The following is a 22,246-nucleotide window of genomic DNA, read 5'->3' on the forward strand; positions in this document are numbered from 1 at the left end:
AAATATGAATGAAATAGAAATATTATCATTAAGATATCCTTGATTATTATAAAAAAATTAAATATTCATGTGCACTAACTTTTGACAATGCCCGAATTACATTAATAATGCGGGACGAAGTACATGAATAGTAATTTGATGGCAGACGTGACATCAATAAAATCGGCATAGAAGTAATAACAATAACAGTAAGAAATGCAAAATGGCAAAGCTGTTGAGTCTTGCTGCATTTATAGTTAGCGAAGAATGAATCAGTTGTACATTTAAAACTTATTAATTGAACATTTTGTAAATATTTGATAGGAAATATACTACACAGGTCTGGTATAAGTTGAATATAATTTCTGTCCAAAAAATGATAGTGAGAACGGTTCTGCATCTAGATCTATACTCTACAAATCATCGTGAGGTGCATGGCAGAGGGTATGACCCCATTGTACTAGCTATTATTCTTAATGTTCCATTCATATCTGAAGCATGAGAAAAATGATTGTTTAAATTCCCCTGTGTATGCAGTAATTATTCTTAACTTATCATCCCTATATGAACAATATGTAGGGGGTTTTAGTACATTCCTAGAGTTATCATTTAAAGCTGATACATGAAACTTTATTAATACACTTCCTTGGGGTAGTTTGTCTATCTTCAAGAGTCTTCCAGTTCAGTATCTCTGTGACACTCTCCCAAGGATTAAACAAACATGTGACCATTCATGTTGCCCTTTTGTGTATATGTTCACTATACCCTGTTAGTCGTTTATGGTAAGGTCCCACACACTTGAACAATATTCTAGAACCAGTCATACAAGTGATTTGTAAACAATCTCCTTTGAAGGCTGTTGGCACTTCGCCAGTAGTCTACCAATAAACCGAAGTCTACCATCTGTTTTACCCATGACTGAATCTCTGTGAACATTCCATTGCATATCCCTAGAAGGTGTCACACCTAGGTATTTCTACGAGTTAGGTGATTTCAACAGTGACTCATTGATCTAATTGTCATAGGATACTATGTTCTTTTTCTTTTTGTGAAGAGCAAAGTTTTACATTTTTGAACATTTAAAGCAAGTTACCAATCTCTACAGCACTTCGAAATCTTATCAAGATCTGACTGAATATTTATATGGTTTCTTTCTCACAGCATTTCCTTACTGATCTCTCTCTCTTCTGCAAAATGTCTGAAGTTATTATTAATACTGCCAGCAAGGTCGTTAGTACACAACTTGAACAGCAAGAGTCTCAACACACTTGCCTGGGGAACACACGAAGTTACTTGTCTATCTAATGACTCTCCATGCAACATAAAATGTGATGTCCTCCACACCAAACAGTTCTCAGTCCAGTCCAGTCAAAAATCCCACTTGATACCCCTGTATGATCAGTTGTCGACAATAGGTATAGGTGAGGTACTGAGTAAAATGCTTTTTCGAAATCAAGAATTACAGCATAGCCTTGGTTCAAACTTTCAATATGTCATGCGAGAAAAGTGCGAGTTGGGTTTCACATGATCAATGTTTTCGAAATCCATGCTGACTGGCATTAAGGAAGTCATTCTGATGAAGATACCTCATTCTGTTTGAGCTCAAAATATGTTATAAGATTCTATAACAAATCGATGTCAAGGATATTTGAATGTAGTTTTGTGCTTCAATTCTACTATCCTTCTCGAAGATGGGTGTGGGGGCACATTTCTTTGGTCTAGGAATCTGCAATAGATTACAGTTAGAAGAAAGCTAACTCAGACGCAAATTCAGTATAGAAGCTGACAGGGATTACATTGGGCCTGGAGCTTTGTTCAGTTTTAATGATGTCAGCTGTTTCTCAACATCGCTGGCACTAACACTTATTTCACTTATCTTTTCAGTGATATGAAGATCAAACTGGGGTAATTCTCTTGGGGTTTCTTTTGTAAAGGAACATTTGAAAACATTTTAAGAATTTAAGATTTCGCTTTGCAACCCTTGGTTTCAGTTCCTTTCTCATTCAATAGGGACTGGACACTCACTATCTTTGATGCCCCTGTCTTTAGGCTTTGTGAAAGATCACTTGACAATATTCTGCTACATAGTCATTGGAGAGATCATGCATTTCTCTCCTGACAGCCAAATGCGTTTTATTCAGCATCTATATACAGCCCTATGCTTTGTTTTACTCCTATTATGCAGTAATGTCTGTTTATTTAGACGTTTCTTTACAGTGACTGTATACTATGGACATTCCCTCTCATTATGAACTGTTCTACTGGGTACATATCTGTCTAGTGCATGGTTAAGTATTTTTTTAAACTTGAATCACAGTTCTTTTACATGCTCCTGGCATTTGTTGAAAGTTTCAATTTTCTCATTGATATATGACACTACTGATTTATTATCAAGTTCACTGAACATATTTATCTTTCTGCTTATTTTAGTTGTCCCTTGTACTTTGGTAATCATTGTTGCCACAATAATGTCATGGTCACTGACACCAGTTTCGACGGAGACATCCTCAAAGAGATCAGGTCTATTTGTTAACATTAGATCCAATATATTTTCATCACCCACCACTAACAAAACTGTAATTTTCCCAGTTAATTGGTGGATGATGAAAGTTCCACCTATGATTACAATATGACTGGGGAACTTATGTACAAGTGAACTGAGGTTTTCTCTAAAGTTTTCAGTTTCATCAGGAGATGAGTCTGGTATGCAATAGAAGGATCCAATTATCATTTTATGCCGACCCCTGATACTGATTCTTGCCCAGTCAGTCTCACATGCAGCTTCAGTTTCTGTTACAGTGGATTTCATTTTCTTGTCTGCTGCAACAAATGTACGACCTCCATTTCCCATTATCCTATTCTTTCGATATACAATTAAATTTTCCTAAAAAATTTCACTACTATCAGTTTCAGGTTTCAACCACTTTTGTGTACCTAGTATTATGTGAGCTTCACTGCTTTTCATGAGCTCTTCAAACTCTGGTACTTAGTTGTGAATACTTTGGCAATTTACCATAAGCATTTTAATACTTTCACCTGTGGGAGGCATTTCTTTCGATTTCACATTGATACTTCTGGGTTTCCTGTAGCTATTGGTATCTGGACTCGGTGGAGAGTCGTCTAATCTAAAAAAACATTTGTGCGCACCCCATTCACAGTCAGCTACCTCAGTAGTAGCTTCTGATGTTTAAGGCACATCTGACCCATTGAGGGGGACCTTGCATTTCTCAACGTTATGACACAAGTCCAGCAAGTCGCATCCTAGCTTGTCTTAGAGCATTTGAAGTGTCTGGTTCAGTCCTTCCACTCGACTCAGAACCAAGGGGCCACAATCAGTTCTGGGTACAGTGCTACAAATTGTGAGCTTTGTTGAAACTGCATGTGCAAGTTTGGTCTTCTCAACCTTCTCTGCCAGTCGCTGTAATCACTTAAGAATGACTTCAGAGCCCAGACGACAGTATTATTTGTTCCAATGTGCGCCACAATCTGCAGTTGGTTACACTCTGTTCCCTCAGTGGCTGCTGGAATAGCCTCTTCAGTATGTTGAATGAGGCCCCCAGGCACACACACGGACTGCACCTGATGTACTTTCCAGCGCCTTGCTGCCATTTCCAAAGGGGTACCATCATGTTCCTTACGTTTGAACCGCTGACAATTAATAGACCAATACCCTTTTGGATTTGCCTGCTCCTAACACAAACCAGTTTTCTCTGAAACAGGTGAAGTGAGTCTCACTGCCTCAGTTTCAGTTTCAGTGAAGTCAAGTGGACGAGTAATGATATTTTCTTCACTTTCTGTAGAGGAGACCTGTTCCACATGAGAGGATAGAATTTGAGGTACCTATGATACAGGTATCACAAGCACACAACACTCAGGAGCTCTTCCAACACATTAGTTGACAGCAGCTGCACATCGTTTGACAGTAGTCATGGCGATTTCCAGCTGTGCACAAACGTCAAACAACTCACCTCGTGTTCGAGAACAACATTCACAGTAGGGCTGCATTTTGGCTGGCGCAATGTGATATAAGGCTGCGAAAAAATAACTAAATTAAGCCCACTGGTTATCTTTTAACCTGGTTAACTAAAAAAGTTGCTAATTCCCTATAAGAACTGCAGCAAATACAGAAAACGAGATTTCTATCAAGGCAACACAAAACCCTTGGTAAGAATACTGGTTTCCTACAACTTTTGTGGTTAATTATAGTTGTTAGCAAAATCGAAAACAGAGTTAATTTGAGACAAATGCAGATAATGTATAGGGCCACTTCTATTTAAGGGAAAAGTAAATGTAACACAATATGCTAGAAAACCTGCTACAGTAACTAAATCACAAACGTCCATTTGCTACAAACTGCTTGTAGGTTATGCAAAGGACAATGGTAGCTACCAAAAATTCTCAAAAACGCACATTTGGGTTGATGTACGGTTCAGGGGTTATGTTTTCTTTGGCAGAAATGTGAACCACAACAGCTCATTTGCTACATAACAAATTACTTATCCAAAACACTCACACTGTCAAGTAAGCGTCAAAAATTCCCAAAACAGTCCACTCCTCAGGTAACTGAAAGACGAAATTAGAGAACGATTGTTTTGAACGAGGGCAGGGCTACCATCTTCAAAAATTTTAAAAGAATTCAATTAAGTTTAAGCCTAGAGTTAACGATATCAGTACGAATTTATCGTGGCACTCGCAAATGTTCGAAATTTCACAATGTATCATAATACAAACAGGTACTGATGCAATCAATGAAAGATAACGAAGAAACGACGTGAGCAGTAAAATATGCAAATCTAGAACTTTAAATCGGCGCATGATCTTGTACATGTGGCCTCACACAAAGGAAAATTCCTAAGTCGGCTTTTATATGTAAATTGCTTCCTACGTACAATTGGAAATATCTTTAATGAGTGCTGCCCACTCAAAATAAAATCAAATTGGTTACGTACCAAGAAGCAGAACAGAAGTTCCAGCAACTGGTACATACCTTATCCCCATCAATTAAGGATCTTACTAAGAGTGTATTATGAAAAATTACACAGAGACAATCACTCTAAACACTCTTATGATAAACTAAAAAAGATATGCAGGAAGGAGATTGTTGAAGCTAAAAAAGGCCAATGATGATTACATTCTTAATTCCAGTAACAAATGCAAAGCAGTGTGGAATGTAATTAAAACAGAAATTAGGACTACCACAGAAAATTAACCATTCCCTTAAGTGCAGAAGAGCTTAATAATTACTTCTTAAATGTTGGAAAATTTTCTATGACCAATGAAGTCAAAGCAAGTAATAATCACAGAAATGCAGATAGATTGCCCATTTTATGGAAAGATGGACCTAATGCTGGTTTAGAAACTTCCTGGTGTAAAACTGTTGACCCTAAGGAAGTAATAGATGTTGTCTCCAAGATGAGCAACTCTATAACAGAGGATGTCTATGGTCTGTCCAATTTCCTTATAAACCTTATGTTCACAAAAGGAGTATTACCAGACAGCTTGAAGTTAAACACCATATTACCTGTGCATAAAAATGGAAACAGAAACACACCTAAAAACTATAGGCCTATTGCAAAACTCCCAATAATACCAGAAATTATTGAAAATATACTAAAAACCAATTGAATGATTTTTTTTAAAAGTAATAACCTCTTATACAAGGCTAAGTGTGGGTTTCGAAATGGGCTGTCTACAAGAAAGGCCGTTCAAAATTTTGTGTTGTCTTCTCTACATGGCTTTGAGGATAGACAACGTATGTGTGCCACTCTGTTGTACCTTAGCAAGTCCTTTGACACTGATTCACATAATATTTTAATAAACAAAATAGGACTTTAGAGAATAAAAGGCAATAAACTGGCATTTTTGAGCTCATATTTATCCAAAAGAAAACAAAGGGTGATCATAAATCCAAATAAAAAATTTTCAGAATGTTATGTATGGGGTCCCACAAGGTTCTGTGCCGCGACCCTTTCTGTTTGTTATACACACTCCTTGAAATTGAAATAAGAACACCGTGAATTCATTGTCCCAGGAAGGGGAAACTTTATTGACACATTCCTGGGGTCAGATACATCACATGATCACACTGACAGAACCACAGGCACATAGACACAGGCAACAGAGCATGCACAATGTCGGCACTAGTACAGTGTATATCCACCTTTCGCAGCAATGGAGGCTGCTATTCTCCCATGGAGACGATCGTAGAGATGCTGGATGTAGTCCTGTGGAATGGCTTGCTATGCCATTTCCACCTGGCGCCTAAGTTGGACCAGCGTTCGTGCTGGACGTGCAGACCGCGTGAGATGACGCTTCATCCAGTCCCAAACATGCTGAATGGGGGACAGATGCGGAGATCTTGCTGGCCAGGGTAGTTGACTTACACCTTCTAGAGCACATTGGGTGGCATGGGATACATGCGGACGTGCATTGTCCTGTTGGAACAGCAAGTTCCCTTGCCGGTCTAGGAATGGTAGAACGATGGGTTCGATGACGGTTTGGATGTACCGTGCACTATTCAGTGTCCTCTCGACGATCACCAGAGGTGTACGGCCAGTGTAGGAGATCACTCCCCACACCATGATGCCGGGTGTTGGCCCTGTGTGCCTCGGTCGTATGCAGTCCTGATTGTGAGCTCACCTGCACGGCGCCAAACACGCATACGACCATTATTGGCACCAAGGCAGAAGCAACTCTCATCGCTGAAGACGACACGTCTCCATTCGTCCCTCTATTCACGCCTGTAGCGACACCACTGGAGGCGGGCTGCAGGATGTTGGGGCGTGAGCAGAAGACGGCCTAACGGTGTGCGGGACCGTAGCCCAGCTGCATGGAGACGGTTGCGAATGGTACTCGCCGATACCCCAGGAGCAACAGTGGTCCTAATTTGCTGGGAAGTGGCGGTGCGGTCCCCTACGGCACTGCGTAGGATCCTACGGTCTTGGCGTGCATCTGTGCGTCGCTGCGGTCCGGTCCCAGGTCGACGGGCACGTGCACCTTCCGCCGACCACTGGCGACAACATCGATGTACTGTGGAGTCCTCACGCCCCACGTGTTGAGCAATTCGGCGGTACGTCCACCCGGCTTCCCGCATGCCCACTATACGCCCTCGCTCAAAGTCCGTCAACTGCACATACGGTTCACGTCCACGCTGTCGCGGCATGCTACCAGTGTTAAAGACTGCCGTGGAGCTCCGTATGACACGGCAAACTGGCTGACACTGACGGCGGCGGTGCACAAATGCTGCGCAGCTAGCGCCATTCGACGGCCAACACCGCGGTTCCTGGTGTGTCCGCTGTGCCGTGCGTGTGATCATTGCTTGTACAGCCCTCTCGCAGTGTCCGGAGCAAGTATGGTGGGTCTGACACACCGGTGTCAATGTGTTCTTTTTTTCCATTTCCAGGAGTGTATGTAAATGTCTTGCCATATATGGTGCCATGTAAAGTAGTGATGTATGCAGATGAGAGGGGGAACTGATTAAAGCTAAATGATAATAAAACAGAACACATACTTTCCTCCCTCAGGAACCTTGACACTGACCTGCGCAAACTCAAGGAAAAGTCAGTGAAATTGTTAGGCATCCATTTTGACAGTAAGTTATGGTCGAATACCCAGACAGAAAAAGTTTGTAATAAATTATCAAGAATAGTGTACCTGATAAGCAAATTAAAAAGCTGTTTCAATCAATACCTTCTCTTTATGGCCTATTATGTATTTTTTCAGACACATTTGAACTATGGGATAATACTCTGGGGGAACTCTAATGGGACTAAGAATGACTTCCTGTGGCAGAAGAAAATAGTAAAGTGCATTTTCGGTCTACAAAACTGTAAATAATACTTCGCCAAATACAAAATACTTACTGTTACCAGCTTGTACACACTGTGAGTTCTTGCCTACGCCAAAGAGAATGCTCTTATATATGAAACTAGGGCTAATGTCCATACTTATGAAGCCTGGAACAGAAATTAGATAAATGTCCCCTGGACTAGACTATCCAAGAACAAAAACAATTTTACACACATTGGCATTGTGTTCCTGAATAAAATACCACAAAGTATTAAGGAACTGCCCCATAATAAATTTAAAATAGTGGTGGAATCATGGCTAAAAAGAAAGACTTTCTATAATGTTCAGGAATTTTTATGTAACTCTATAAATGATTTAACTGTAATGCGAACTAAATTGTGTATATTATAAACTGGGTAATATAAAACTGTAAATTGAAATTTATGTAAGTTTAATATGTAACATTGTATTCTGTTGCCCACAAAGAAATAACTTGTACTTGATGATGTCTTATGCAACAGCAATGTTGTCTTCAGACAAGTAGAAGGAATGGATTGATTGATTAAATGCGCCTATTGCACGGATTTTTCAGCTAGCTGATTCTGTGGACGCTTCTATACTGGCATGTCGAAGAAGAAAACTGCATCATGATTTTATTTCAATCAAAATCTGCACCATCAATAAACCATGTATTCTGTCTACTACCTGTTGCAGCTAATTATTGTAATTGTAGAGGTCTGCAATCATTAACTTTGTATAGAGGTCGTATGACAGGATATTATCATTAATGATCATTTTATATGGTAATGGTATGGACTGCCTTAGACAAGCAAGATTTTAAACGCTTATAAATGAAGAAAATTTATATAAAAATAAAATGATCTTGTATGTTTAAACAAAGGTACTTAACAGTGATACAGATATGTGATACGGTGGTTGGGAACCAACGAGAATTCTGATTGACAGCAGAAATTTAAACCAAAATTGAGAACCATTAATATCTTGGGAAAAAAGAATATATGCGACAGAGAACAGAAAGAGATTGAGACTTAAATGTGGGGAGCAGCAGGTACCGCAGCATCCCCAGTTGTATATGCTAATCATCTTACAGTTTTTAATGTTAACTTTGTGTAGTGATAGCGTGTAAATACAGAGGAACTGGTGCTCGGTAAGGAGTGGAACAAGGTTCTGTACATGTTCCAAGCACATGATAACGATAAATACGTTATCATATCAACATGTCTTCAAGTCCTGTAATCCACAGTGAAAGCAAAACCTTGAGGGTATCGCTGAACTTAATAGTTTACGATATTCTTTTCGATTATTTGGTACCGTATGAAACTAATTTCATTCATTCATAAACATACTATTTTATTTTTTATACATTTTGTTTCAGAACTCTGAGGACTATGTCTAAATAGTATTAATAATCTTGAAGAATGTTAGGTAGTTACTCATCTAATCTGAGCACTTCGAAATATGCTGTCACGTTAGCGCCACGGTGTATTTCTCATGATCGTTACCGTGTCGTTTGTCATTCGGCTTGTATTCCTCAAAACACTTCTTTGCTACATCGCAGTTAATCTCTGCCTGTGATGTAGATCTGTGGGCAGTGAATCGCCGGGTGATTGTCGAAAACTTAGTAAAAGATTCATAAATTCAAATTTTTTATATCTCTAAAACCCAAATATTTCTGTCTGGCAGTTCATCATTAAATCACGAAAATGGCGAGTGTGTCCTATCAGATTGCGAATTTATTGGAGAAGGTAAGTGTATAAACGGCTGAAGTAAATGTTCATCAGGTTTGTGTTTTTACTAGCTTGGCTTGCAACAAAGTAGCGACAGCTTTCCTGACTTTTGGCAGTCGTATTATAAATAAAGATAATAATGAATTGCTTTATCATGTAGTGGTTTGTGTCTCCAGCAAGCGCTGATTCTTTTTACATTTTGACAGTTTTTGTTATGTTTAGTTTCACGTTTCAGATATACATCTTGCGAAGTATGTTTCGTGGGATATTGCACATTCAGACTTTGGTTTGGAACATACATTGTTTTTATTATATTAATGGTTGTAGGAAGCAGATATTTTCCTAAAATTTCACTTAGTGTTCACCCGATTTGTGCATGTACGTTAGTGTTGTATTTCTACCAAACTTTAGTGTTGGGTAAGTGAATCAAGGTATTTAACGTGCAAGTAAGGAAAATAAGAAAAAACTCAACTTTCAGCGTTCTGATTAAAGCAACCCGTTGCAATGAGTTACTCATTTTTCGAAGGAATGTTGACTACAGTTATGTCATTGTTTGATTTATGTTTAACTCTGCACTAAATGTATTACTCAGATTTAATATACTATGTTTGGTTATGTGCCTGAGATATTTTGTGTGATGTTGTACAGAAGCTATTTATTTATGTTTTGTGCAAGTTGCTATTAATGAGACCATTTAAAACTCTTCAGATTATAGATGTGTACATTGAGCAATTTCAGTGTGAAACTGGAATAAATTCCACCATAATGGTAGGCTGTTATTCTGATGTTTATGGAGATATTTTGTCCACTTGTACAGAGTAACATTTATATAATTAAGCTCAATTAACTAAGTACTTTTTATTGGGTTGTGGTTAATGGACAACATGAGTTCATGTGTAAATAAATGTTGAGTTTAATAGTGATATTTACAAGATACCAATTTTTGTTACCCCATGTTGTCAGTGTTCCTATTTGTTCGAAATAGCCTATGTTTGTACTATGAATAGCAGTCCCCAGTATCCGAGTACATAGCAGAACAGTAAATGGTGCCGTGCATACTATGCCTGCTCCATCACTGCTTATTTCTAACAGAGTTTAATTTTCTTACACCCTAGCACAATGTTGAGCTTCTGTTACATGTTACTTACACCTGTACCCTGCTGCATTATTAGAGTGCAAAAAATTTCCTGTATTTTCTCAACAAATTTCCGTGGATAAATTTTTAGTGTGATGGAAGTAAAAATAAAACTGCCACACCTCCACCCCCCCACCCCCCTCCCCCCCAGCATTCGCACATGAGGCCTATTTTTTGTATGTCTACTCTGAGAACTATGCCATCGAATTTTTTACTGCTGTCGACTTCAGTCTTTCTTGGCTAAATCAGGACATTAGCATCATCAGCAAATAGACATTTAGTGAGATTAATATGTTTAAAAAGGCCATTGGGTGTAAAGAAAAAGTAAGACATATAGTGCATAGGTGTATGAACATAAACTAAGGTTCTAGAGGCGATATCCTTGGTTATTGTTCCAGTTTTTGGGCGTCAGTATTCAGTTATGTGCGAGCGAGGCATGAAAAGATACATCAGTTGGTAGGGTATTTTGAAAGCTTAAAGGAACAGAGCTTTTGTTCCTCCAGTGTACAACTCTTGTTACCAAATCTGCTGTTTTCCAATAGTTTTGTGACACAACAACCAGTTCAGGTAATAAAATGATTTGGTTTAGAAAAGAGCTTGTTCTGTTAACGACATTGTTCATAGAATGAAATTACACTGTCGCAATTTTCAACAAAATCTGAAATAAATGCAGTTTATTGCAATTACAAGCTTATATCTACGGTTACACTACATATCAGTCTTTTATGGTAATTATATTTTTGCATTGAGATTTGGTGACTTTGCTAACTCACAAGTAAATTGTCACAGTCCAGCCAAACCTAGGTCTTGGGACATGTTACAGGTCAGTCAGAATAACTTTTGTTGACCAAACTCACATTCCATCCTAACATAGGCCTCAGGCTACACTACAGGTCAGTCAAATAGCAAACTAATATAAAAATCATTAATGAACCTCAAAATTTTTAAGAACCATATCAGTAAAAAAAAATATTCTGATATCCTTAATCCTGGAAACAAAGGTAATCAATTCATATCTTATGCTGGAAGAAATCATTGGCAACTGTACACTATCCACCCCAACTGGCTGACCAGTGTCAATGCTTTGCCAACATCAGCACATGCTGCAAGAGCTGCTTATACCATAAGTACATTCCAGCGACTGCTGCTTACTACTACAAGAAATAAATTTTCAATAATGTTTATTTCCAGATGACGTCAAGTGATAAAGATTTCAGGTTTATGGCTACAAATGACCTTATGACGGAACTTCAGAAAGATAGTATTAAGTTAGATGATGATTCAGAAAGAAAAGTTGTAAAAATGCTGCTTCGTTTACTAGAAGATAAAAACGGAGAAGTTCAAAATTTGGCAGTGAAGTGGTGAGAATATTTGTCTTCTTTGTTTCTGTAATTTTTTTATAGTGTGAAGTAAATATTTATGTTTCTTTTTTATTTTTACTATTAGCTTGGGACCATTAGTAAACAAAGTGAAAGAATATCAAGTGGAGACAATAGTAGATGCCCTGTGTGGGAACATGGTCTCTGATAAAGAACAACTTAGAGATATTTCCAGTATAGGCCTAAAGACAGTTATCAGTGAATTGCCTTTGGCCTCAAGTGCACTGGCCACGAATGTTTGTAAACGCATAACGGGGCGTCTCAGTAGCGCCATAGAAAAGGTGAGTGCTTTGGTTCGTGTACTCTAAATTTTTATTTTAACTCTTAAAGTTGCAATTACATATATTTTTATTGCTTGACAGGTGAGCTTATAAGTACATTGTGTAATTTTTAGCAGATATAATTTTTTTGCATTGTTTACATTTCCTTGTGGACCTTCCTTATGCGCTGGGATCCTCTAATTGTCTTAAAAGATAACTTTACATTTGATGAGAGTTTTATTGTGCTGAATTGAGGACAGGGTGGGAATTCAGCCAGTGGGAAGAAGTCAACTATTTCCTGAAACTGTTTGCGCTGCTTTGGACATGGGTTGCTGAAGTAGTAACTGTTAAATGTTTTGTCAATGATATGGTCATCAAAGACCGGGCATACTGTAATGTGAAGAAGTGATCTAGACAAACCACTGATAACTTACATCATGATTTTTGGACTGGAAATCTCCATTACAACAATGAAACCAATAAAAGTCTAGAGTGAGGCTAGTAATATATTTACATGTTTCGTGCTGCAGTGTTGTCAGCACTTGCCATGAGTTACATTGGAGATGGAAGTGGCTGTGTCAGCTGCTGTTTCTAAGCAGCCAATGAGGGAGAAAGAGGCAGATAATGTGTTCTGTAGCAAGAGACAGAGGAAGTTTGTCAAATGCATTTCATATCATAGTTGTTGGCTTTGCCACCTTACAACCAAATTGTCAACTTCTAACCAAGCCTAGACCTCGGGCCATGCCAAAGATAATTGTGTCACCACAAGGTTCAGAGACAAAATTTCTTACTATTTTATATATAATTGGCTTTGCCAACTCTCAACCAGATTATCACCTTTCGGTCTCAATTTTGGCACTAGAAAAACATTACCTCTTTTCTCCTCTCTTACTGGTTATGTGAAATGATAATACCATTGGTTACATGAAACTGATGCAATGTCATCCTATGCTTGGGAGAAAAATAAGACAGTGAATGCTGTGGTCCCCAATCTAGACTGTGGGGTGGCTCATGTTGAGGTTACAAAAGTTTTTAGATGAACTTCTAAGGAAGAGACAGAAAAGTGACCTGCTGCCTTTAGTGAGAATGAACTTGGTTGTGTAACTAGGTACAGCCAGGATTAAGTTGAAAATGATAAACATTGTTAGCTGACAATGGAAGTGTGCTGTTAACAAAATTAAATTTATTGGTGATGAGAAACAGTGACAGTGCATGCAGAAAGGGTGGCGGAATGTGCAAGCAGAAGGTTAAATCTGAGCAAGTGGGTGTTGTGCAAATTCTGATCGATGGGAGATGATGCTAAGATGAGTGGATTTGAAGTAATTACTACGAAGAAAAAGTAGTTAGACTGAATTTGAGCATTTGGACAAATGTATTACTTGGCATCAACTTTTACAGCATAATGAATGATACAAGGAAATAGGGCTAGTAATTTTACTGAGACATTTTGCTTATGACGCAGAACTTCAAAGTTAGCAATGAAATTCAGACAAGAGAAGGATGTGGGGATGGGAGTTGGAGAATGGACTGAATTGTGATCTTTTTTAAGGTACCATCTATAAGTATTAAAGCTTTTCAGCCTGATGGGCTTTTGGTCTAAATGTCAATGAGAGAAATTTACTTACCATCCAGTAAAAGACTACAGTTTGCAAAGCAGTATAGTAGTACTATGTGTAGAGTCCCAAACTATAGTGCTGAAAGGCATGGGTTAGGTACTGCTGTAAAGCTTTTTTCTTTTTTTCTTCTTCTCAGTCCCCATGTATTGTTGCTTTGCTTTTTTCGATAACATCTGATAATTACCTTTATTACACTGGTTACAGAGTGGATGTGGAGAAAAAAAATAGAATTTTCGTGTTTAATGTGCAGCAGGTACATTCAGATTCATTTATTATGTTAAAATTCATAATTTTGAGAGTGGCAATCATTACAGAAACATTGGTAACATACTTTGTCCTTGCGCGCGCGCACACACTCTCACTCACTCACTCACTCACGATGCGCAAAGAAAAGAGGGGGAGGCAAATTAAATGAAGTTTTTACAAACATATTAGCTATAAGAATTAAAGTGAGCAGCAGTTTATTTAGATAAGTATGGATTCTGTGAATAAATGCTGGCAAAGTGATAGTGTCTGAAGAATATTATCAATCGAAAGGGCTAGTCTGATTGTTCTATGCAGGGTATTTATGTGCAGACTTTCAGCTTGTGGCGATGTTCCACTTGCAAGAATACTGGAGTGTATGGTGCTACTACCTCTCCTTACTGTTTCTCAAGTGTAAACACAAAATTGCAACCATACTGGCCAAATATTGTTTGGTTTGTCAGGTAATAAGGGTGATACTGTTCACTGTGTGCGTGCTTAAGCTCGCTACTCTGTGTGTGCGCGCATGCCTGCAGCTTTGTCTGTATGGATGAGTGCACTTACTTGGTCCAATTTTGTGGCTGACAATGATAACCAATTTTCAGAAGGAAGACGTGTCTGTTCAGCTGGAAGCTTTGGACATATTGGCTGATCTGCTTTCAAGATTTGGTGGCCTGTTGCTCAGTTTTCATACCACAATACTTACTGCATTGATACCACAGTTGTCGTCACCTCGCCAGGCTGTCAGAAAAAGGTATAGTTCCTTCCTTAGCCTATTTCAGTATTTGATGGTTGTTGGGATCCAATCACCTATGCAGGAGTAATTTTACGCAAGTGTTCAACTCTTGTTATAATATGAAAAAGTTAAAATAAAAAAGTGAATGAGTGCTGTTATAAATATTTTGCTTCCTGATTGAAACTGTCATATAGAACTCAGTAACTTTAAACATTTCACCAACATTTGCCATACCTTAGAACATACACCAAGAGTTATAATTACTACATAGTAATTTCCAACAAGGAGATAACAGTTCATCATACATGCCATTTACATTTAATGGAAGGGAATAACTAATGAAAATCCATTAGTATTATTAAGTTAAACTTTATGATCAGTAATATTGGCATGATATCATTATGAAATGAGCTAATTGTATGAGAGATGTTTCGGGTGGCATTGTATAAAAAACTTGTCCATATGATATTAAAATGTCACATAATTTGTACTTAAGCAGCAGTGTAAACAAAACTGATATCACAGCAGTATACCCAGTGAAGTGCCTCTGTAGTATGAATTGTCTGCAAATTGAAGTGTTACAGAAAAGTTAAAAACAGATTATGTCAGTGAATAAAGTTACGTATTTCCTGTCAGTATTAGTAAGATCTGTGGGTTTTGTCTGTGGTTCTGTCAAGTATCTACTTCTGTAATCAATCTATAGGTTTTAGTGCCATTTTGCAGCATATGATGTGTTTGCTAGTTTACTCAGCCAATTGTAACTTTTTCAGCCTTTTTATCTTATTAATTAGTCAAGATATCTTAGACTGGGTTGTGCTTTATTCTTTTCTCCTAATGCCTCTTCAAAAATTGTCTTTACTGGTCATACATGACTTACAAGGTGAGTGTTTAAGACGGAGCTCACCAGTTTTGACTTAAACTGTGTAAGTAGAAGCAGGCAGCTGCCCATTTAAAGTTCGTAGAATATCCCATCTGTGTGGGCCATAGGAAAAGGTAAAACACACTCCAAAGATTTTATAGTAGAGTGTGATGGATTTTTGAGGAACAATAGTTAACCTTGTGAGTCCCAACAAAATGGGGAAAAAAACAACACAATTTTAAAAGTTTTCATATAATTGTGTACTGTCATAGTAAGCAATGAACACAATAAGAAATTGGCAAAAAGTAAACATTTGATTGTTGTAAGGAGGTGGTTGCTGCACCCTGGAATATAATTGTAAATTTTGTTTCAGAAAATTAATCTTTGTTGTAATAAGCAACAGACGGGGAAAAAGTCAGTTGTTTCAAGGAGGAGGTTTCACTTTGGAAACATTGGAACATCCATATTTCATCCATCCATCATTTCTTGTGATACAATTGAGAGAAAATCAGAATTTTTTCTAAATAAAATCCTACTTCTCAAAATTTCCAAGAAGTAACAATGCCTAAAACACATATCCTCCTAAATACTGAGCCTAAAGTTTTATGATATTTGTATCAAAACTCCGTTCTATCTCAGTGATTTCATTTTGATAGTGTTGTAAAAGCAGACGTACAAACTCCAATCTAATCCATTACAATTTCATTGACAACTGCACCCAGTTACGTAAAATAACTTTTTAAATGAATTAATTAACCACAAGCAAATCGAATATATTAATTTTACTTATACAAACTGAACTGTTTATAAATACAGTGAAACCTGGTTTTACACTTTTCAAGGGACCTTAAAAAAATGTTGTAAAATGTCAGAAAATGTGAAATGGGTAAAATAGGATTTAAAGCATTGAAAGTTACATGTAGTATACCCCCTTTCATTTTCTTCGATAATGTCCAATGTATGTACATAATAGTCATCAACCAGGGATTTGTTTATTGTTTACATTTAGCTTTGATGTAACTGGAATTACTAACTTTCAGGGAAGTAGAAATGCTTAACTTGATTTCATCCATCATAATTGATGTTTTTGGAAAATCTGCAACTGGTCGGTTACTATTTAAATTATGAAACATTGCATCATATATAAGAAACTTCCACATGGGAAAAATATATTAAAAACAAAGATTCCAAGACTTACCAAGCGGGAAAGCGCCGGCAGACAGGCACATGAACAAAACACACTGTGTGTGTGTTGGTGTGTTTTGTTCATGTGCCTGTCTGCCGGCGCTTTCCCGCTTGGTAAGTCTTGGAATCTTTGTTTTTAATATATTTTCATGCTTCGCAGTATGTGCTTCAAGAGTTTCTCATGTTAATGTGCAAATATCAGCATAAGCACTTTCTGATGTTTGCTTGTATATTGTTCTGCCTCCCTTCATCTTTCAGAAGTTATAAAGTTCCATTCCTCATTCATTATGCAGAAAATCACACACGCCCGCCGGTGTGGCAGAGTGTTTCTAGGTGCTACTTTCTGGAACCGTGTGACTGCTATGTCGCAGGTTCGAATCCTGCCTCGGGCATGGATGTGTGTGATGTCCTTAGGTTAGTTAGGTTTAAGTAGTTCTAAGTTCTAGGGGACTGATGACCTTAGAACGTAAGTCCCATAGTGCTCAGAGCCATTTGAACGAAAATCACACACACACACACACACATACACACACACACACACACACACACACACACACACACACACACACACAACCACCACCACCACTCACACGGTGTGTGGGGGAACTATAACTTGGCACACGGGGTCTCTAGATCGGATAGGTAGCTGTTGTTAGCAGTTTGGAGAGTTGATGCTGTAGGGATCTGCAGATGTTAGTTGCCAGTTGTGCAACATACCATTAGACGGTGTAGCTGTCTGAGCTTTGTTGCAGTGTTTTTGTTGTGATTTTTTCGAAATTGAGTGATAATGTGGTTGCTGACCCATTTTAGGAGGGCTCAAAAACAGTATTCCGCATCTGCACTGCACACTTAACTGTACACGGAGGCAGTGTTTATCCCTCCCCTCAATCCACTCTCCCTCCCCACAGCATACCAAACCCACTCTCTTTGCTCCCTCCCCCCCCCCCCCCCCCCTCCTCCTCCTCTCCCCCCCACACACACCCTGCCCAACAGATGCCAAGTTACAGTTCACAAATAGTACTGAAATAAATATTTGCATTTAACAGTGAGAATAATTGTCCAAATATGTCCTGCTAAGCATCACAAATATGTAACTAGTGCAGTGTTTCATTATTTAAACTAGCGCAAAAAGAGTGAAAATGTCAAATAATACTACTAGTGGTCAAATGGTCAAGCAATAAAACATATGAAATACCATATTTACTTGATTATAGGATGAGATTTTTTCCGGGATTCACTAGTTGAAAAATACAGGGTCGTCTTAGTAACAGATTAAACTATTGCTGCTGAGGACAGTGCTTTACGTTGGCTGACAGAGTAACCACTACAGCAATCGAATGCTCTGCTTAAATATTGACAATTTTGTGAAACACATGAGGGAAATAGCATTTATTTCTATCAATTCTATAACTTGGCAAACATTTGTTTTATTTGAACTGGTTAGCAATAAAAGTTCTCATAAATGTGTGGATACCGTATGTGTACATTTTTGCCGCTTTTTGAGTAAATGTAAAATTCAAAGGTGAAAACCTTACCATTACTTGATTCTGAGCCTGACTCAATATTTTATTTGGGTATGAGAAACTTAATGATTTCCCAAGCGAATTGCGAATGAGAAATTTAGTTGCTGTTCACATATTAGAATATGGTGGAAAAATGCACCAACTTTTAATAAGATTTAGAACAGGAAAGAGACATTCAGCTGAAACAAGGAAGAAAATTAATCCAGAATTAAATCTCTAACAAAATGAATCAGATTAAACTGGCTGCAATTGTTATCGGAAGAATAATTTACAAGCGGAAAGACCTGTTGTGAAGATATTACCAGCAGACACCACTAGATCGTGGAAAAGTGAAAGTTCAAGAATGGGACTGAATCATAATTGCAGTCTTTTATTTATGTAGTAGTTGCTGTGGTTGCGTATGGCCTGCACCCTAGAAGGTGCACTATGAGAGGGTTGGGGTAAGGGGGATCAGTGACACCAGCTTGGCTGAGAACAATGAATGCAGGGAGGGGAGTAGTTTGTGCACAGCAAATTTCATTGTGCTGCCAGCCATGGGAATGTTGTATAATGTGTATGTTGGTGTTTTATGAACACCTGTCTTCCTCAAACTGCCGATTGCCTGAATCCATTTGTACTCTGAATCAAATTGAGTTTAAAATTAGACAAATACTTGACAAAAGCTGAAATTTCTGCAAGAGATGATAAAAGTCTAGACTGGGGCCAGTGGCATACTTCTGTATGTCATGCAGCAGTGTTGTTGACATTAGGGTTGGTGATAAAGTATTGGTATATCAATATTTCTTCCAAAAAATAGTGAGACTTATCAGCAATATTTTTGGCCAAGATATATCAGTATCAAAATGCCAATATTGAGTGTCAATATTCTTATTTCGTATTATTTTTTTTCGCAGTTTTTGTCAAATGTTTGAAATGGTTCTTTTGAAATTGTAGTTGAACATAATTCTGCTTCTCTTTGACTGTGCGAAGCAAGTATAAGTGGCAAGTAGTAGTAGTAGTAGTAGTAGTAGTAAGATTGCACTGTGAGGGGGGGGGATAGATTAACAAAATTTCTGATGTGAAGAAATAGCACACATTGCAATGAAAAACAATTTTTAATGCAACCAGTGTGTTACTTTTTCACATCAACATTCTTCAGAAACTGTTGCTAAAAATGATTTAAAAAATCTAAATGACAACATTGGTTTTTGCAGTGGGTGGTGTGAGGGGAAACGCTAATGTACTCGGCACTTGGTACTACCAACAGAAACTGCAGTGTCTAACTTCATTACACAATTTTTTACACAACTGCTGCTTGGACACTGGTGTTGGCAGAAATGAAGAAAAAAAAAAAAAAAACATGGAAGTCAATATGAAGTGTTAGGGACAAATCAGATATGCGACAAAACCAAACAGCGGACCCGTCAGACGCCTTTTATTGTGCCACTTACGTGCAACTACCATTGTTAGCAAAGTGGATATTGCCAAGTATGAATGTGCATTTTCCTTTTAGTTTCGTGTGTGTGTGTGTGGGAGGGGGGGGGGGGGGGGCGGCGAGATAGGCAGGTTGCTAGCTTGTTGACATACATAATGTCTAATAATAAATTTAAATAAATCAGTACTTAAATATATGGCTCTAAAACTGGCATTATATTTAGAATGTGCAGGCAGTATTTTTATATACCGGAACACCAATGTTTTTTTTGTCACTATATTGATACTTTTTTATATATTGAGTGCCGATAATATTTTTATAAATACTGATATATCATATTTTCAATATTTTTAAAAATATCAGCAGTCCTAGTTGACACTCGACGTCAGATATGATGGGAATGATAGGTTGTGTGCCATCTGCTGGTTTACAGAAGCAGTGGGAGAGTGGCATGAAGACGATATCTTTGGACGCAGGAGATTCTGTAACATTCTCACGTCAGTGTAGAAGCAAAATCTGCAATGTTTTCAGAAAAAAACAGCCGTGTTCTTGGTTCACACAGTAACCACAACCTCAGAAATCGCATCATACTCAGTAGAAGTAGGCAAATGTTTGCATCAACAAAGATATAAGTTTCAAAGCCGTCCTGTTAGGATGGTGACAATTATGATTAAAAGCAGTGGTACCACATGTGACAGTAACCAAAATAGGCAGTGCACATAAAAATTAATTCTTTTTATTTATTTTACTTCTCCTTGTGTTATAAAAATGTAAACGGTGAATAAATTGCAGCCCATTTTTCCCTCCAGAGCTGCTTTTCCTTCCCTGTGCCTCTCCATGTCCGTCCTTGCCCCTCCCCCTCTGCCCCCTCCTTCACCTCTCCTGATGTTCTTACTTCCATTAATATGGCTATCCACCCGATTTTCTGTATTCCTTGTGGTTTTGTTCCCCTTTCTTTTACTCTTTCATCTTTCCTTTTAGGCATTTCTGGTCACTTTGTGGGTTTTGAGCTCCACTTTTTAAATTTTTGCTCTGTAGTGTGAGCCATTTGGGGAAGAACTCCCTCCTTAGCATCTACAGTGTGGATTTCTCCCCCCTCTTCCTTCCCTGCTGTAGCCCCCCTCCATCTCGCTAGGTCACTAGCACAAGTAATCCGTCCAAGTCGTGGAACTGTTACGTACCGATTTGGCTGAGCCCCTTCTAACACAGGTATCACATCATTGAATGCTGCTGCTTATGACTCTGTAGCCTTCCCTTTCCCTGGTTACACCCTGGAAGGAGGGCCATGATTGCCGGCTTGGGATGAAACACTTTCTCTGCTACCTGGTCCATTCTTGGATGGGCAGGGACACATTCACCGCCACAAACTTTTATGCTTTTTGGTAAATATCAAAGACAAGTTTGGTGAAGTGCAGACTGAGTAAGACGCAATCGGGTTCCCTGTTGATCAGAACTAGTTTTGCTGCCCAATCTGCAGATCTCTGTGCTTGTGATCATCTTAGTGACATCCTGATGTCTGTTACATCTCAGCAGTGTTTGAATATGATCCATGGGGCCATTTTTCATAGGGACCTCATCCTTCAAACTGATGAGGAACTCCGGGCCAATCTGGAGCAACGGGAAGTTTATTCTGTTTGCCGTGTGCAGAAAGGTCGTAAGGACAACAGTTCAATACCAGTGCCATCATTCTAGCTTTTGAGGGAGATGCCTCCCAGAGGAGGTCAAGGTTATGTTACCAGTTTGATGTGAAGCCATATGTCTCACCACCCATGAGGTGCTTTTGGTGCTTGCATTTTGGGATGTATGTATCTGATGTATAGTAGACCCTCTTTGTGGTGACTGGACACCCACTTCATGAGGAGAGCCCCTGTGTTCCATCACCCGTGTGTGACTGATTTCTTCCTGTGTCAATGACTTATACTTTTGCCCCCGTTTTGTACCTCCCTCTTCTTTAAACCAATCCTGTTCCCCTGTCCTCTCACACTCCCCTGCGGTGCCCACGCACTCCCCTCCGGGTGCCACTCCTCCTCCCTGGCCGAGGAAACGCCCCCCCTCCCCCCTCTTCTTTGATACCTGCCAGTGATGGGGCTTTCTCCCAGGACTCCTCTCCGGTGCCTCTCAGGGTGGAGACCTTCTACTACAACTGTGCCATGTAACACAGCCCGTTTGTCCCAATGTCATCTGCTCTCTCAGTTCCGGATCTTGCAAAAGCCTACTCTTCCTCTATGCCCTGCCCTCCTCGAGGAGGAGGAGGAGAAACATAAGTCAAAGGACAAGGTCACCCTCCTCCTCCTCCTCCTCCTCCTCCTCCTCCTCCTCCAGTGCCCCCTGGAGGTGTCATCCCCACCCTTCGCAACCTGAGTCAGACATCTTCTTTACGG

General features: G+C 38.8%; 1 protein-coding gene across 1 annotated transcript in view; it reads left to right on the forward strand.

The window, feature by feature from the left end:
* Positions 1-9,270: 9,270 nt before the first annotated feature.
* LOC126336618 (cullin-associated NEDD8-dissociated protein 1) overlaps positions 9,271-22,246 on the forward strand; it is a 144,206-nt gene continuing 131,230 nt past the window's right edge. The window contains exons 1-4 of the mRNA XM_050000493.1: positions 9,271-9,533; positions 11,842-12,011; positions 12,097-12,310; positions 14,754-14,902. Coding sequence (XP_049856450.1) covers positions 9,492-9,533; positions 11,842-12,011; positions 12,097-12,310; positions 14,754-14,902 — 575 coding nt within the window. The 5' untranslated portion in view covers positions 9,271-9,491. The remainder of the gene's footprint in view (positions 9,534-11,841; positions 12,012-12,096; positions 12,311-14,753; positions 14,903-22,246) is intronic.

The sequence above is a fragment of the Schistocerca gregaria genome, chromosome 2 (genome assembly GCF_023897955.1).
Source record: "Schistocerca gregaria isolate iqSchGreg1 chromosome 2, iqSchGreg1.2, whole genome shotgun sequence".
In the NCBI taxonomy this organism is placed as follows: Eukaryota; Metazoa; Arthropoda; class Insecta; order Orthoptera; family Acrididae; genus Schistocerca; species Schistocerca gregaria.